Below are 19,084 nucleotides of genomic sequence, written 5' to 3' on the forward strand. Positions count from 1 at the left end.
TTAGAATATAGATCGTTATCACGCTAACGCTGATAATGATGTAACACATTTTTGTGGTCATAAATATTCAAACTTTGGTTTGGATTTATTGAAATAATTCATTAATAAAAGATGGATGCGAATCTTAACCACATTATTATTAATGAATGAAAACTATCTATTCATAAAAAAGTATATATTAATGCTTTTAATGGTGGAGATATTAGTAATTTCGACTGAAAAATTATTTGACGTTATCAGCTAAAATTTATTTCGTGTATTCTACGGAGTGTTTCTCTTGTTACTGATATATTTTCCCAGAACGCTCCTAGATAATGTTTTAAAAAAAAATTAAAATTTATAAGGATTTTTTTTTAAAGTGAGGTCGATGTCTTATCATGTTTCTCGAATGTACGGGTTTCCATAAAATATATATATTTTCGTGGATGACTGGTTTTTATCGCGTTAATTTTCATTATCACGATAAATCACCGACATTTACTGTTTTAAAAGTTACGGAAAGAAATTTACCTTCGCGGAACTTCCTACCGGAAATTATGGGAATTTATAATGAATTTCCAGTTAATAAGTTCTATGTTTTATGATACGTTGGATTTAAGCGGCGATTAAGTATCACGTAGTAAATCAAGGGAAATAACCCGGTTACTTCCAAGAGTATATACGATGCGAATGTTATTAAATTAATTTTGAAAAGATTAAATATACCTTAGAAGAAAGTGTATCGAAGGTTGGGATTACACTATGAGAGTTTAATAAAAGATATTTTACAAAATTTGAAAATAAACAACAAACAGTAAGACTATTGGTTATATTCTCCCGAATATAACCAATACGCTTATTGCTGCATTTTTCGAATTTTATAAAATAACTTTAATCAAACTTTTATAGTGCAATGCTGGCGTAAGATAATAAAAAATCCAGATACATAATAGATAATTTTTCAATCTTGGGTGGTAGAGGAAGCCCCAATTTGTATTTGGAGCTTTAAAAATAAGTGAATTCTAATACACTAAATGCTGATAAGAATAACTGAACTACAAACTCATAGACAGTGAGAACAGTAAAAATATTTATTTATAACTGTACAAAATTTGTTTTGACACTACCTCCGAATGAAGGTAATTATATCGAGTAATGATATTTTACATACACATTGTAATATATATATATATAAAAAGATTCATTTGGCAAATGAACAAGGAGTTATTCCACATGTACCACCCCAACAAGGGTGTGTGTCACCATATCCGGGAGAGAATAAATGTTCAACACATCTCGTCGAGATTCTGTCACGTGCTACCGTCTAGAAATGGAGGATACATGGACATTAGTGCGATAAATTCTCATCACTTTGTCGTACATTTGTGTATTTTACCGTCCATGTTCCAAGTTTAGCGTCTCCGCGAAGTGGCTAATGCCCAAAATCTGGGCAAAGTATGAAGAGGCCGGCCGAACTCACATCACAGAAACGCTAGACTTTGGACTCGGACGACCTCAACTACATTTATCTACAGAAAGCAGTTGATAGCGCAATTGAAGACCAACCCCATTATTTTGATGATGGGTGGTTGTACCGATTTTAAACAGGAAAGACTGAAGTCTCATCCGACCAATCACGAACCTCCACTGTTTAATTCCGACCATTCTGGATTTACGCTTACAATATGCATTGTACCTACCACCGTTCTACAATCCCGTTACAACTTGATACCTAAGAAAAATAGCATCTCCTTGCCGGATTACTTTAAATCTTGACCCCAATTTTTTACGTTCATACGTACAATGACCCGTCATTCTATCTGTGCATTTGAACCATTTTAGCGCAAATTGCACTTTTGGGCCAAGTTTCGTAAAAGATGTAGTAAACGTTTTTCAACTTTTAGTAAAGTCAAATTTAGTAAAAGATGCAAGAAGCATCAGTTTAGACACAATGCTGGGCTGGATTTCCCTCGAAAATCCGATTTATGGAATTTTCCTTGGGTTTCAGCTGCCCTTCTCCATATGCCCTCAGGGTTGGGTCAGGGTGTACATCCGTCCACGCCTTACGTTTTATTCTTGATAGACTTAGATTTTATTTTTTCAGCCTTTATTCCAGCCAGAGAGTAGGCAGACTTTCAATACATACAAAATACGAAAATTAAAGCATCTGTCAGTTCCAATTTAAAAAAAATGAGAAACAGATGGCAGCACCAGTACAACCTGGAACACTCGTAATTCCACTAATATAATTATTTCAGGGCCATGCATACGCTCACATTACAAGTAAGCCGATGGCCTGTTTAAATTTTTTTATCTTACCGGATTACTTATACAAAGTTAAAAAATTATGAAAGTATTGAATTAAAAGAAATCTATGTGTAGAAATTATTGTTTTTGCCACTATAGACAGCCGAACGGTTACTTACTAGGCAAAACTGGCTTCTGTTGAGTAGATACATGAAGAGGCCTGGTTGGGCCTCTTTTGATTGTTGCGAACAAACCATCTGATGCCTACGAAAGATTAGTAGTAATAATATTAAAAGTAGTAAATATAGAATACTAATAAATACAGTAAAACCTCTCTTTTTCGGACACCAACGGAGCAAAAAAAAATCTTCCGTAAAAGAGGGGTGACCGTTAATCAGGAGTTTGAAATGCATAATTTTGTTATACAATGGGAAATTATTATTTGACCGCAAAAGAGGGTTGACCGTTAAGAGGGGGTTTTTCTGTAGTTTCGAATAAATCGAATAAATTTACTTTACGATTTATTCCGTCGGTCAATACAAAATACAGAAAAAAATATTATAATCTTCCACCGCATTTTATTTCCAATTTTCTTGTTTCAAATCGCATAAAAATAATTCAAATATTAAGCTATATAATAATATTGACAGTATATATTGTTTTTCGCTGCAGTAGCTTTTCATTACCAAGCGGCGTTTTAATTGAACGGGGAAAAAAATCTTCAGTATCATATGCGGATACAATTATGGAGTAAGTTGGAAATAGACGAACACTCCATATTAAGTAATTGATAAAATCGTAGAAATTGATAAGATTAAACTGATTTCAAGTTGATTCCGATTTTAGATTTCTTGAAATTATTATCTTACTTGTCTCCCGTTGCTGTCGCATACGTATGGCTCCGCATAATCCCCCTTTTTTGCCGCTTGCAAATACAAATTTGAATGTCAGATTAATCTAAACAAAAATTAATAATTATTTTTCTTTATTAAAATATGGAATATTACAAATATATAATAATTACAAATATTGTAAATAAAAAGAAGAAATTATATCGTTTTTAGGCGCATATAAATGCACAGTTGCTATTGTCTCGTGATTACAAATATTGAATGAAGATTATTTTTCAATCAGTAAAACTTCCATTATAGTAGAAATGAGATTGGAATTATTACATTTTTAATATTCAAAATTATAGTTTACATAAAATTAATGAAATATAATTATTTCTCGAAAAGCGAGAAAACCTTATAAATTGTTAGTAATTTGAATAATTCGTCATGAATCCCGTTCAAGTGAGTGTATCAGCGCATGTTTTATGTGCATATGGTACATCAGCAAACGACAACGTACAACACTGCCAAGTCTCGAAGGAGTAAAGTTGAGTTTCTTATTGCAACCTGTTAATGGGTACGTCTAATATATATATTACAGTATGACAAATATTATTTAGTGTCAGAGTTGATGCTGCCATTTGCATTTTGAATAAAAAGTGGAAATCACTATACGGATATATTGGATTTACTACTCGTTGCAAGAAAGTCTTTTCTAGCGGGATTTTCAGGACATGAGGTATCTTAATTACATTTACAAACGACAAGCAGTACCATATATTTAGTTTTCCTAAAAAAAAAGTATCTTCAAATCAATAAAAGTACGGACGCAAAAATTATTATAATCATATAAGTTGATGAAACATTATATTTTTACTGAGCATGAATAGTTTTATATTGCGAAATATCATTTGAAAGAAATTTCCAAACCTGTTCGATCGGTCAAAGAGAAAATTGCAATCGGGCCTCACCTGCAGGCACGGAATAATGGGAGGCGATTTTGGCCTGTGGAGAATAAACGCTCTTTTTGCTGCTGATGTCGCTCATCATCAATGAATCGCATGTGCTTTTCCTTTGACTTCCATAATCTGCGAAATAATCGAATACAATATTTTGTGTTTATCTCATGTTAGAACGATATGTGAAGGAAATCATCGAAGAAATATTTATCTTTCTCCTGTAGTGTGTGGTTTAGTGAAACGAAATAAATTTCAGCACGATTTGTTTTTCGATTTTCTATTGGATTATTTAATGACGAGATTATTTTTTACATTCTTTCATTGTAGAGATTTACAGATCTCGATGACACTCATAGTAATCTTTGGAGCGAATAATGTATTGATACATAAAATAGAATAAAGGAATCCTGTAATTTTCTTCCCCCCCCCCATAGGTTTTCATCTCCCTCGATGGCAATAGCCGATGAATTAAATGAATTAGTGTGTTTAATATCAAATATTTACCAATTCGCTCTCGACGATCTTGGGATTGTTTCCTCAAACAAACAGCAACTGCGAAAATGATGATGACTAGAACGAGTGATGAAACCACAACGGGGATGACTAATGCAACGTTCCTGTAGAAAGGTTGCTCTTTTTCTTGAGTACCGTAAGCTGGGAAGGACGAAGGACCTAGAAATTCAAACACGTAGAGATTGAAAATGTTTATTTATATGCGATCAAAAATACATTCAAACCGTCATCGGAGTGCTACAGATTTTTCAGATGTAAGCAGCAGATTAATTAACCTAGGACCTTTCAAGTCCATTTAAAATGCACTTCGTGCGGCTGAATACACCTAAATGTTTTCAAAACTACGAAAAAATTCATTGAAGTATCTACTTCCTGGATCTTAGGCCGATCTATGTCTTCCACTTCTTGATGTTTCACCCACAACTGTGGCGGTTACCTTCAGTTGTGCGTGGGTCTCCACAGAAAGCAATAAAAGTAAGTTTTTTTTTTACCGAGTTGTTTTTAACTGAGATCTGATTTGTTTCATTGGAATCATTTCGGCTAATTCAACAAGATATCCGTCGAATTCGGTACAATCAGTTCTACTTCCTACATAGACCCATACCTAACTACGCACCTGAAGATACAATGGATGTGAGCGAAACAATAGTAAGTTAATGCAAGATTCATCGAAAGACTGGTTATTTGTAGAGATAACAAGGAAGAAAATTCATCACTGCCCCCACGGGGACTCGGTCTCTCGCTTGCCGGACGAGTGATTCCGGTCTCTCGCTTGCCGGACGAGGTCTGGTCTCTCGCTTGCCGGACGAGGTCTGGTCTCTCGATTGCCTGACGAGTGGTCCCGGTTTCTCGCTTGCCGGACGAGTACTCTGGACGAGAGCACTCGTCCGGCAAGCGAGAGACAGGGGTTCGAGTTCCCGTGGGGGCAGTGATGAATTTTCTTCCTTGTAATCTTCTTCTCCACAAATAACTAGTCTTTCGATGAATCTTGTATTGACAAGTGGAGAGGACATTTCTATATTCAATAGTAAGTTAGTTTCATAGACAGTATGGTCTAAGAGCTATAAGATGTAGGTATATATTTCATCGAATGCTGAGGCAATATATTAAGAAATTTGCTATTAAACATATTTTCTGTCTCAAATGTCGTTGAGATTAAAAGTCGTGCAAGCATGTTCGAGATTACTTATTCCATCGCGTTTTCTATCATACACTCACCAGATGAGTTATGGACGGGAAGAGTTCGAAAATAATATTCGTTCTGAGTCGCGCCAGCTTCACTGTGAGCTGTGACGAGCAGTATGTAGTCCTTTGCCGGTGTTAGAGGATGAAGAACGTACGTCTTCGGAGCGGTGTCGGCTTTTATCGTCGATCCACTGGACCATTGATTCCTTCCTTTCGGTCTATGTTGAATATTGAAGCTCGATATCGAACAACCCATAGTCTGCCAAGCATCGAGGTGCAGAACAGCAGAAGTGCTGTTTACGCTCAAGAACGTTTCCAGCTTCGGAGACATCGGAGCTGTGGAATTAAAAAAAATATATTTCTTTCATTAAGACGATGATGATGACTAAATCTGAATAACTTGTAGTATGTGCCATGGTAAATGTGATAAATCGGTAATTATACATTATAACCGGTTATTATGCATACTTACCAATCGCCTTGCATTTTGCATTTTTAATTGGGTTGCTATATTTTTGAAATACATGACATCCATATTTTTTATGGGCATCTTTTTCACAGCCACCTCGTTGGGCATTTTGCCTGTTGTGGCATTGTATTTGCATTTGTCTTGGTAAGATTGATAAATTTATCACTTTCACCAGCTTATTATAATAAGTATACGCATGTTAGCCGGTGAAAGTAATAATACCCAAAAGCGATAAATACCCAAGAGTCGTTGGTAAATTTGATGAATACCTGAAATTTATTTCCTTTAACTGTGATTATAATATCCTAGTGTAACTAATGAATTTGATAAATACGAAAAAAAAATCCCAAATGAGTCTAGTATCGATGTTGAAAAAAAGTCGGACCGTGATATAATGGTGAAAAATTTTGCGATCAGATCTCGATATAATGATACAATGCATGTACTTTATAACATAGTACGATTTATCAATTTTACCAATGCGCGCTTGGGTATTATGCATAATCGGTGGTGAAAGTGATTTATTTAGGGAAATTGATCAAACTTACCAAAATAATCGGCGATTATACATAATGACCGCTTGTTATACATACCGGTGATTATCCATAACAACCTGATTTATCACATTTACCACACGCGTATCATTTAACACAAAAATTTTATCTCATAAATAGTCAATGAATGATTTAACTTATTCCCAGCTAATTCTACTGGTTTGATGGCATATGCTCTTACAATATTTCGAGCTTCAATTTTTATTACAACGAAAAAGAGGTGGAAGTTTATACATAAGTTAGTACATAAATTACATACCTCCACCTTTGGTTCTAGCAGATACCGGTGTACTTGGTTCTCCAGTTCCCAAGCTATTCGAAGCGGTCATGTAAAGGCTATATTTTGAGCCGCATTTCAGTCCACTCAAGTTATAATTTTCGAGTTCACCGCTCAACTTCTTCGTAAGCCATTGCTCATCACCTTCAGCTTTGTAATGCAGCGTGTACTCTGAGAAATCAATCAAACGTATCATAGTCAACATTCCCAAAATTTACAGACAATAATCCTGAAATTTAATATTCAGACGGTTTTGGTCATTTCTTATTTAGGAGAGTTTCTTATCTCTGAAAGTCATGCATTTATGGGTACTGGGTATATATATACATAGAGCATAGGAGTAACTACATCATTGGTTCGAATTAATGATGTAGTTCGGCGCGTAATTCCAAATAAAACCCCATTTCTTAAAATGTGGACTCGTCATCTCGACCAACGCACCTGAGCTTCTTTATTCCTTCAGTAGCTGAGTTCAAGGGAGATGTTGTAGTTGAAAAAACACGCTAATGGTCATAAACTTATTTTTTGGTCATAAACTTATTTTTTGGTCATAAACTTATTTTTTGGTCATAAACTTATTTTTTGGTCATAAACTTATTTTTTGGTCATAAACTTATTTTTTGATAAGGAAAATGAATTTGTGTTTATCCACCACATTCACGTTTTCACAAATTTTCGACATAGGTCACGAAAGATTCGCCCAGAATTTATTGTATCGGTGAGAAAAACAGTACAAGAATCCAAATCTCGCTTCTTTTTTTTTTTTACGAATTGTTTCGATAAATGTGGATCTATACATTGAGTGTAAGAGCAGAACTATACCAGACAGACATGACCGCTGACCACCCAGAGAGTCCATCTTGAGATGTTTTGCAGTCTTTCTTTCCCAAAGGGATGGACGGTCTCGGAGAGCCTGATGTCAGAGTCGATTATGGGGGAAGAAAGAAAGAAAAACAAAAACACCTTTTTTTATGGAAGCACCCCAGAAAGCAACCATTAACATTTCGCGAGCAGACATTTGGTGCCCCTGAACTATGGAACTGGTACTATACCAGCCTTCCAGGAAATAGGTTCCAGGCATGTTTTACATTTGAATAATTTAAGTAGTACTATTTTCTTTTGAAACTTAGAACTTCATTATCTCGAATCGAAAATTTTCGATACTAGTACTATTCTTCTTCCCCGTGATTCAATTATTGGTTCCTTTGAAGATAAAATTTGGCAGTGAAAGATCATTTTGGCAGAGGAAAAATAGGGCATATGAAAAAATTGACGTTGATGAAGTGCAACAGAAAAGTACATGGTGAAGCATTTGTCAGCAACCATGACACACGACATTCAAAAGGTGACAGAGCAGCCGAAGAGAGAGAGAACAACGCTATTTCAATGAAAAAAATTCTGGATAAGTATATATAGAAGTAGGTTCTTCTTGAATAATGGTAGGTTCTTCTCCAGTCCTTGAATAATATCACTGAAATAAAAATTGGGATCAGAAGCTCCGAGTCCAAATTTTAAGGCACGCGCTGCTGCAATGCATGACTCTAATACAGAAAACAACTATATTTCAATGGTTCTACGTAAGGAGTAGATAAGACAGTCTGCCACCTGTTATAGCTGATTTGTCTCTTCCATTCTTTCCCCAGCTGACATCAATCCCTTTTGTCGAAGACGATGCAACTTGCACAGTAGGAGACGTAGGAGGAGCTGCAAGAATACACCAAGTTTTAGTCATGAACCAGAATGATCACCCAGAATGATCAACCTATGTGCATGGGTATCAATAGATTCAATAGATTCAAAATAAAAACTTTAAAATCTTCGGACCTGTTTCGAGCGTTACGCCAACAATTCTGCTGGACTTGGGACCACTTCCGGCGGAGTTGAAAGCTTTCACGACCACGTCGTATTGAGTGAAAGGTTTCAGGCCGGTGATATACGTGGACAGAAAGACGTCGTTGCTGCTCGGTGGCGTCTCCACTTTCTGGAAATGGTAAGGATCTGAGAAGGAAGATATGCGATATCCTATGAAGAACCCCTTTATTTGTCCGTTCCAAGTGTCCTCGGGAGGCGGCTGTGAATTCCAAGCGGTGGAGAATTAGATCACCAAAGTCATTTCGTCACAGAATAACGCAAAAATATTAAAGGATATATATCTCACGTTCTTAAAACGACCATGCCTGTATTATCATGTGTTAATATATATGCATATGGAAACTTGTTATGTCGGAACTCACTTTCCAAGACACTTTCATAGATTGAGCTCCCGTCGAATGAACTTGAACGTCCCTCGGCGCTCCAGAAGGAGCTGGAAAATAATTATAAATATTCAGATGAGTTCAAGGAACTCACATGCATAATTGATGCACCGCAAATTAACGCACGCGGTTACGACAGCCATAATTGAATAATACAGCACCTTCTTCTCCAGTAGTTACGTTGATTATTTCACTGGGATGACTCTTTCCCAAGCCGTTTTCCGCCACGACTCGTAACTGATATGTTGTGACTGGGTTAAGACCTCTTAAAGTCGCGCTGGTCTCGGAGCCAGATATTATCAGCTGAGATGTCAAACTGCTCACCCAACTTGATTCTATTATGAAAAATTAAAAAAAAATAGTTTCAAAAGGGAATAAAATAATATTTTTCTTTTCCTAGCATGTTTGGAAAAGACTTGATTTTCTAGGTTGAATTTTATGCTTGCAAATTGTTCAAGTATCGACTTTGACATTTGAAAAATTGTTTTCAATGATCACTAAAATCCTTTGTTGAGTATTGTTAATTATTCTCAAGGTGATCATTAACCTAGATCGTTTCACTCTCTAATTTTAAGCAGCTATCTTAAAATTTTACTCCTCAATGAAATCAAAGAATATATATAAAATAATTTTCATACACTACGTATATCACGATATAAATTTTCATATGCTTCTATTTCATTACATTATCCGCTTATTTTTCGAAAAACATTCTAGTCCACTGCGGTTTACACAAGCCCTTTGTTTCCTTTCATTGGCGATTTTTCGATGATTTCAATTATCAGGATTTTTTTTTTTACTTTTGGCAACTTTATGGCGACAATTGGAGATACCCTGTATAATTTTCCATTAAATATGAACAGCATAATTATCAGTTATAATAATGTATAATGTGACACAAAAAATAATTTATCCAATGTAACTAATGAAAAATATGTATTAAATGTCTCTAAACCTACATCTTTGTGCCTATGTACTCTTTTTACATGAAGCTACTACAGATTTCTTTGATAGATTGGCTTATAAGCTATGAGATTTTGCAAGCAAAGTATTTCACGTGCGTAACAGACGAAAAAAAAATTACAAATTCTCAAAAACTATCTCTTATGGATTTCATCGTGTCCATCAATTGAATAATAAGATATCAATCACACAGAAAGAAAAAGTTTACAGTTTGATTACCAGCATCAGCTTTATACTGAACGATACTGCCACTCCTATGACTATTTCCATCATGTGGCACATCCCACCTCACTGTAACTGATCTGCTTCCTATTTCTGCTATGGTAATGTTGACTGGAGCATCTGGTACACCTGTGATTGTAAGATGTCATTTAAAAAGTAATGAAAATCTCGAAAGATTTTAAATCATTCTCAATATTTCGATTCAACTTTCAGAAAATTGAAATACTTTGACACTTTATTTTTGATAAAAGTCACTACCAGAACAGCCACAGAGATTGGTTGGATGCAATTTGTTTTTACAATAAAGAGAGCTAATTCAAAATATTTATATATGCGTAATTACTGAGGGAATCGAATTCTATATAAATGGGATTATTTGAAGTGTAAAAGTTAGATTTGCTGATACAACGGGGGTTTTTCCAGGAAACTTCCTAATATTATTCGACAAAGAAACTCAAATTCAAAATAAATTCTTGGATGTTTGAGGAAATAATATTCAGTTTTGATAATTTGAATAAATTTCAGAAAATATCTGCTTATGAACATTTGATTAGTAGACATGCCTTGAACAACGAGCTGCTGAGAAATCTCATCATGTCCGATATCATTCCTAGCGATGCAAGAGAAGGTAGCAGTATCCTCATCACGAGATGCCAATTTGATCAAGAGTTCCGATGTCGTTTCACGTTCTCCAAGTATTTCTCTCGTCGAATATCTAACCAAACAGAAACGAAACAAAAGATATACGATAAAATATAAATCGGTAATAATGATAAAGGTACGGTAACAAGTGAAAAAGTTCAAATCTCTCTATTTCATCCCATGTAGAAAAAGAACTGTACAATTATGATATCGATTCTATGGGAATATTTCCGTATAATGAATGCTGAGCGTCATCAATCATATACCTAGACAAATTCAGGCATTTCAAAATAATTAGAAAAAATATCAAAGAATGGTTTTTTTTACTAGAATCTAATATCCAATAACTATATTTAGTCAAAACATATCCATATAGCCCTGAAGGAGTATAATAACTGTAAAAAAAAACCCCAAGAAATTCTGGAAATCTCGAACTTATCATACAATGATATATAGTCTAAGTTTTTTTTTCTGCGTTATCGATTATCTGTCAGTCTATAAAGTACTTTATTAATATATTGATTTTATGATCGCGAAGACGGAAAAATTCAAATTTAAATGATTCATGTAATAATATATTTTGATTCGGAAACCTCCTCTTATTATTTGATATGGAAAGAAATACCCCCTCAAAAAATATCCTATAGCACCGTTATATTATATTTCCCGTTCTCCTCAAAAGATATAATTCCATTCAATACCGACTCGATCCATTCATTTCTCTTGAGAACCTTTTCAGAGCTGTATATACATCCATATACTATTCGGATCTTGTCGATGGCGGATCGAACCTAATTCCGAATTTTCCCCCTTCGAAATCTAAAATCAATAAACGGGTCTGGATTTCTTTTCCTATTCTCTCGTATTTTTTGTATCTCCGGTATTTTTTTCCCGTTTCTTGTGAATGTAATCGGGAGATGAGACTGTATATGGGAGGGGGAAAAAATTATTGGGGGGAGGGGGAAAAACTGTTTTGTAAGAAAAAGAAAGATAGAAAGAAAGAAAAAAACACGTGACCCGATCAGTGGAGTACCTGTTATGAGGCTCTTCTTCGAGATTTATCTCATCCTTCTTCCAAAATATATCGATTGGAGGATCTCCTTCTGCAGTGCACTTCAGCACGACTTCAGTTCCCTCTGATACGATCTTGTTCTGAAAGTTTTCTTTGAAACGTGGTGGTACTGGACGAAAAAAAAATGAAATAAAACAACATAAAATCATGATGATGAAAAAACTCGGAGGAAAAATGAAGTTTGGTAAAACTCCAAAACTGTAGAAATTTATCTGCATTACAAACATTAGTGCTGACTTTTGGTTTTTCTTTTCTTTTTTTCTTGTCATAGGTTTATGTTAGAGTTTCACTTAAAGTAATAGGAATTATCTTTATTGTGATTTATGGCACATGCTAGTTTTGACTATCGAGAACTTATTATACATACATGTTCGAACATTGGATATTATATTTATAGTCGGCTGAGACGTTTCCTAATGAAATTTAAAGTTTGAATTTTGATTTGCTGATCTCAAATAGTCTGAAACTTTGCTAGTTTTATTTCCCCTTTCTTTATTGTTATTTGAACACAAGTGGTTTATTTATCTCTTCACGCAGGCTAGTTAGACTTTGAGCTATAGACTAAAGCAGGGGGGTCTTTATAAGTATAGTTATATGGGCAGGACTATACTTATATAGTTATATGGCAGGAAAACGAAGAAATTCCAAAAGAAAATTCGTAGAAGCGCTCTGGTAAGAAGTCATTCAAGTATTACGTCAGCATCGAAAGGGGGAGGGGGTTTCGGATTTGCTGACTTTTGATGACAAGGGGGGGGGATAGGGGGGTTTTTGCTTACATCATCAACCACCCCTTTTTGATGATATGAAATATTCTAGGCTGCTGACGAAATTTTGCTGGCGGGGGGGGGGGGGTGGGTCAGTGTTTTGCTGACTTTTGCTGACAAGGGAGTGGGGAGGGGATCAAAAATGGCTGAAAATCTGCTTACGTAATACTTGAATGGCTCGTAACTGTTGTTTATAAAATGTTGTTTATAAATATTGTGAGATACTTTCCAGATTTAATAGTAAGGCTGTGCAGGCACCTCAGCCACCTCGTTGGGCGTTTTGCCTGTTGTGGAATTGTATTTGTATTTGATACATTAAGATGGCCGTCGTAACGAATTCGGGGTGACCCCGAGAAAAAGTATTTTTTAGGCGTACGTTTTTTTCATTATAGCTACATATTTCGGGAGACCAAATTCGTTACCCAAAATTCATACATAGTTACAGAACTTAAAGGAAATGCTAAAAACACCTTAATGAACGAAATAATTTCAGATTTATTGAAAAAATAATAATTTCATAATTGATAGAAATCTATAATTTATTTTTAAACAAATTGATACAGGATTACTGAAATCGTTGAAAATTATTGAGAGTATTTTCAGAAGTGTTTAGATTAAACTTTCAGAGTTGTTGAAAGTAATAATTCATGAACAAAATTGAGAATTTCTGAAAAGAATATTTTCGAAATTTCAGATTTAATAAAAGGAATAATCAATTAAAAAGAACTAATATGTTAATTAATTATTGAAAGACAATTACTTGAAAATAAATAAAAATTCAAATTTAATGGCAGAAATAAATTTAGAGTTAATAGTAGTGTCTACTAAAATTGGGAAACCCCGTTTAATAATCGAGAATTTCGCTGTATGACATGGTGGCCCCGCGGGCTTCATAGAAAGTTTAATTTGGCCGTTGGACGTTGCGACTGAATGGTCGAAGGCCCTTGGGCTAAAGATTACAAGTTAGAAAACTAGAGTGTTCCGATGTGTGTGTATAAATTAACATTTGTATTGAAATTTGTATAGAAAATATCTTCCAATGGTGAATGTATAAACTTATTTCTTTCAAGTGAAACTTCTTTAACCACATAGGAGTGAATTAGTTTGAAAAAAACCCACGTCACTAAAAAAATAAAAAGGTTTTCTTCCACCAGGAAGGACGTCTGTTTGCACGTGACATTCACGTTTACAGGAATGCTGAAAAATATCTTAAAAAGAAGACAGAAAATAATAATAATGACAAACTTGAAATTTAATGAAATAACTCCAGATGTAAGGAAAGTTCTGACTGATTGAAAATTCGGGATTTATGAATTCTTTCATAAATTTGTAATTTTTATTTACTCATAAACTCCAAGTAGAAAATTAATAAATTAATTCGAAAATAATTGATGGATAATGTACTTATAATAATTTATTTATTTAGGAATATAATAATAATTTATTATTTTATGAATACAATAAATAAAATCATAAAAATTAATAAAATTTCCAACACCCAGTGTATATACGGGGCTCATTGCCTAAGTGTACATTGTGCAAATAATTGTGCGCACTCTCGGGCGTAAGTATGTTAATTATGATTATACAGACAAATCACGTTTTAACGAATACCGATTTAGCGAAAAAAATCGTGTTTTAACAAACCCTTTTCTAATCCCCCCAGATAAGGATACATAGGAACAATACAAAAGCCCGGAATTCCTTTACAACGAAATTTCGTTATAACGAAGTGTTTTCTAGGGTTTTTCTCCGGTTTCCTTGGAGTTCGTTATAACGGGATTCGACTATACGATTTCGTTAAAGTTTAGCAATGAATGAGACTTTCACAATATTATTTTCGATCAGTGTAGAGAAAGCAATGTATTTTGACATTCAGACAAATATACAACTGGAAAACAAATTAAGGCCCACGATTAATATTAGCTCACTATGTCAAACCCCCATAAGACATTTTAGATTCTTATTTCTAAATGTTGTGAAATCTTTGAAGAAACAAAAAAATAATAATAATTTAGGTAATAGTTGATACCACTAACCACTGACATTCTTGTGTTATTTAATATTTCCACCAACTAACCTATCGTAACACCGTCTATTTTTTCATTCACCATTTTGATATTGATTTTATTGTTATCTTACCAAGTACTTTCAAGTGTATGGTTTTGAAAATACCAGGACCATGTCCATTATGAGCTTGACACATATAGAAACCTCCATCTTCCTGACGTATGTCATTCAAAGTCAGAGTCCCGTTGCTAAATCGATGAGCTCTAGGACTAGAATGAACCCACGTGAAATCTTCTACATCATCATCTATAAAATAAATAAAAAAGACAAGAAACGCAGCCATCGCTCAGAATAATTTCTGATACATTCACAGCGTCGAGCATTTATCTGAACGGAAAACAAATTTCATCACACGAAACAAATCACCCCGTAATATTCATAATCCATTCGAGAACGGTTCTTAATCATGGATATAACGCCATATTTAGCGGTTTTGATCTTAATATTATATTTTTTTTTTGTTTATTTTTATGCTTCCTAAAACAAAAGTGATTTTGATCGACTTTCAGAAGCTGAATAAGAAAAAAAAATACATTAAAAAAGGATTATTTGTTTCAACACACATACAAAATGCGCTTTACAGGCCCATTTATAACGATGAGCCTCCATTTTCGAGGCATGAGGCTTTTCCTTGATTCATCTCCCGAAGATTATTTACCGCAGTTTTTAACAGTATCCGTAACTTCGTTAATCATGGCCGCGCTGCCAGTTCGTTTTCTTCTATTATTTTTTTTTCAACTTCTGCTTTTATTCCACGTCTAAGAAATTTATCACAAGGGCCATGAAAGAGTATAAAGTAGAAGAAAAATGAAATATTTAACGCGACGATAACCTCTAATTTTTATAAATTACAGTAAAAGCGTTTCAGCGAAAAACTCATTCATTTCTGTTTCAAGATATTACGAAAATTTTCAACAAAAAAAAGTATATCACACAAAAATATTTTCTGTCATAAATTCTAGTATCAAAATTTATCCATAGTTATCCTCAAGTCAAGTTACTTTGCAGGAAATGCAATTTTTTTTGCTCTGCTGTAAAGATACGAGCGAATATTTCTACATCCATGTTCTGACGAATTTCAACTTTCCAAGCATTAGTTTAAAGAAAAATATATTTTCAAAATACAGTCGACCCAACTTAGGCAGATAAATCCCTCGGGCACCGAAACTTATTCCGTAGAGACAAAGTTCCCGTTAAAAAATAATAATTTCAACGAATTTTCCTCGTTTAATCGAATATTACACTTCTTACGCCAACTGTTAATACACATCAACCGCTATTCACTTATTGATTTTATTGAAATTGATGAAATTGACATCATTTGAAATTGATGGAAAATATGTTACACTAAGTAAAAATTAAAAAAATAGGATTCTTAGTGTTCAAGTTGTCTTCAGTACATTTGATTATTATATTTTGTTTTCTATTGAGCCGAAAGAGAGCAGTATCCTAGGAAAAGGTTAGAATCCCTATGTATGTGGTTATAGGTATGTGGTTATTGTAATTAAATATAATTTTAATTTTTAATTTTTGGATATCCAATTTCTTCGAGAGACTCTATTAATATTGATCGATAAGCTATATTAATATTGATCGAGAAGCTCTATTAATATTGATCCCTCATCAGTTTTCAGCATACAAACTATACTTAGGTTGCAAAATGGCAATTCAATTGTTCCCAGATATAATCAGATATTGAGTGCTGGAATTGTTGATATCTGATAAAGCGGAGAAGTCGACTGTATTCAAAAATATGAAAGTAAATTTATATTTATCCGCATTACCTGCACGTATCAATTTCTTCCAAAGTATACTGGGTGCGGGGTAACCAGTCGCTGCACAATCAAACCAGACTTTCCTACCTAGTGTAGCAGTCATGTTGTGAGGTTCCATTGTCCACTGAGGTGGTACTACAAAACCAAGAAATATAAATTAATGCAATTTCATTTCCACCCATACATGCGGAATAATTCTTAGAAATTCGGAATGGATAGTGAAATGAATTTCAGTGAATGAATTGAACCGAAACACCAATTTTAATTCTGGACTTTTTTTTACAGATAGTACCAGGAAACTTATCACAAGATTTTTTCTATACCTTGCATTTACCATTATCCAACTGCCGCACAAAACCACGGCATGTATTATCTGTAATAATCTACTCGCTGTAAAGCCGTCTTAACGCGGTTCACCCAGGTGTACCTGGGGGTGTCCAGTTCAGAAGGGGGGCCACGTGAAAAAATTTTCTGCAATTCGCTTCTGTGGTATGGGGGGGGGGGGGGTTCGACCTTGTACAAGGCGGAACTATTACGATCCTGGATCCTGTTTCTTCACATGCGTGAATCATTGACTTCAATGTGCTAGTTGAAAGCAGGGCTTTGCACAAGTTAGAAGTTTTGACGGCTCTCAGTTCACGAAAAGCAGCATTGGACTGTTGAGGTGAGATAATTTAACTCCTAACGCACTTAGGTAACGTATGATTAAGTAGAATTGATAATTGTAATGTCTGACCGAAAAGTTGTTTTCCCCCCATATACATATATATATATATACGGGGTGATTATAAAAAAACTATCCCGACATATGGGCCCCTAACTGTCATACCATTCACAGAAACTGAATGAAATTTTGCATAAGGTATTTTGAGGTATGCGCTCAAGAATGATATGGAAAACAACAGTGTCACTCTAACAGTTACGGTTACAGTGAGAAAATTTCGAAAATATCAAATGGCAACACCAAGTTTTTTGTATTGGAATGAGATCTCCATACTGAAAAACACTAAATAGCGTTGGAATGGCACCTGTAGCACGAAAATCCCCGGAGCTAGGCAAGGAAAAAGTAAAAAGGACTTTGCCGTGCACCAGAGCATTAATGTTCGTTTCATTCGTCACACCGTTTCTTCGGCTGAGATCCCAGCCTGATTAGTCCTCCACAAGGTCATTAGTGAAACACAATAAAATGCTTTATATTATGCTGCTTCTCTGTCCTTATTGGTTGTCCTCACTTTTAGCCTATCTACCGCCGGTGATTTTAATGCTACAGTTGCCGTTCGAACGCTATTTAGGGTTTTTCACAATGGAGATCACATTCCAATACAAAAAACTTGGTGTTGCCATTTGATATTTTCGAAATTTTCTCACTGTAACCGTAACTGTTAGAGTGACACTGTTGTTTTCCCATATCATTCTTGAGCGCATACATCAAAATACCTTATGCCAAAATTTCATTCAGTTTCTGTGAATGGTATGATAGTTAGGGGCCCATATGTCGGGATAGTTTTTTTATAATCACCCTGTATATATATCGCATTCTGCACTTCTGTGGCCAAGCATTTGCATTTAAAGACATTTAACTCATTTTTATGCAGAATTCTTCTGACCTCCGCCCCAACCCTACATATATCAAAGAACTACTTTCCATGTCTATTTTAATCTCCACACTGAATTCCATGCCAGTCCGGTTTTTGGAACTAGCCACAGATGGCTTTGTATATTTTCAAATACAATTACGGGAACTCTGTATATGATGTATATTGGCGAATAACACATTTATTTAAAGGTAATACAATTATAAAGATACAAATAGTATTTAATAAATGTTCAGAAAAAAAATCATGAAAATTACAAAGTAGCGCATTTGATGATAAAAATTCTAGAATAATATTTATTCATAGTAAACATTCTGAAAGAAAATTTGATCATAAAAATAACCATGAAAATTCTAGAAGGAAATTTAATCACAAAAAAAATGATTTAAATTCTGGAATAAAATTTTATCATGAAAATATATACAAAAATTCTAGAATAAAATTTAATCACTAAAATTCTAAAATATAATTTAATCCTAAAATTAAAAATTGTTAAGAAAACAATATTTATGATTTGACAAACAATTGCACTTGTACCAATTAGATCATCAATCATACTATTATCAGAAATACTGATGAATAAGCATCCACGTCAATGCAAGAGACAAAATTTTTAAAATATATATATAAAGTCAATTCCACAAGGATTTACATTAAAATAAAAATTTACGCAACAACTTCTGTACTCAATTACAATTACAAAACGATAC

At 34.3% G+C, this 19,084-nt stretch overlaps 1 protein-coding gene across 3 annotated transcripts in view; it reads right to left on the reverse strand.

Annotated features, from left to right (window-relative positions):
• Nucleotides 1-1,092: 1,092 nt before the first annotated feature.
• LOC149081684 (cell adhesion molecule Dscam1-like) overlaps nt 1,093-19,084 on the reverse strand; it is a 174,460-nt gene continuing 156,468 nt past the window's right edge. The window contains exons 12-27 of one of the 3 annotated variants that reach the window (XM_089237084.1): nt 16,789-16,914; nt 15,077-15,250; nt 12,132-12,279; nt 11,020-11,171; nt 10,454-10,585; nt 9,433-9,606; nt 9,251-9,321; nt 8,841-9,087; nt 8,622-8,720; nt 6,999-7,187; nt 5,750-6,052; nt 4,523-4,690; nt 4,031-4,147; nt 3,096-3,151; nt 2,406-2,490; nt 1,093-1,303 (exon numbers count right to left, since the gene is read on the reverse strand). In XM_089237084.1, coding sequence (XP_089093210.1) covers nt 1,290-1,303; nt 2,406-2,490; nt 3,096-3,151; nt 4,031-4,147; nt 4,523-4,690; nt 5,750-6,052; nt 6,999-7,187; nt 8,622-8,720; nt 8,841-9,087; nt 9,251-9,321; nt 9,433-9,606; nt 10,454-10,585; nt 11,020-11,171; nt 12,132-12,279; nt 15,077-15,250; nt 16,789-16,914 — 2,255 coding nt within the window. In that variant the 3' untranslated portion in view covers nt 1,093-1,289. Of the gene's footprint in view, nt 1,304-2,405; nt 2,491-3,095; nt 3,184-3,989; nt 4,148-4,522; nt 4,691-5,749; nt 6,053-6,998; nt 7,188-8,621; nt 8,721-8,840; nt 9,088-9,250; nt 9,322-9,432; nt 9,607-10,453; nt 10,586-11,019; nt 11,172-12,131; nt 12,280-15,076; nt 15,251-16,788; nt 16,915-19,084 lie in introns of those variants that run through there. The other 2 variants (XR_016193327.1, XM_089237085.1) reach the window with 2 other exon arrangements.

The sequence above is a fragment of the Pholcus phalangioides genome, unplaced genomic scaffold (genome assembly GCF_987345545.1).
Source record: "Pholcus phalangioides strain wild (caught in Gottingen) unplaced genomic scaffold, Ppha-v1.0 ptg000009l_1, whole genome shotgun sequence".
Taxonomy (NCBI): domain Eukaryota; kingdom Metazoa; phylum Arthropoda; class Arachnida; order Araneae; family Pholcidae; genus Pholcus; species Pholcus phalangioides.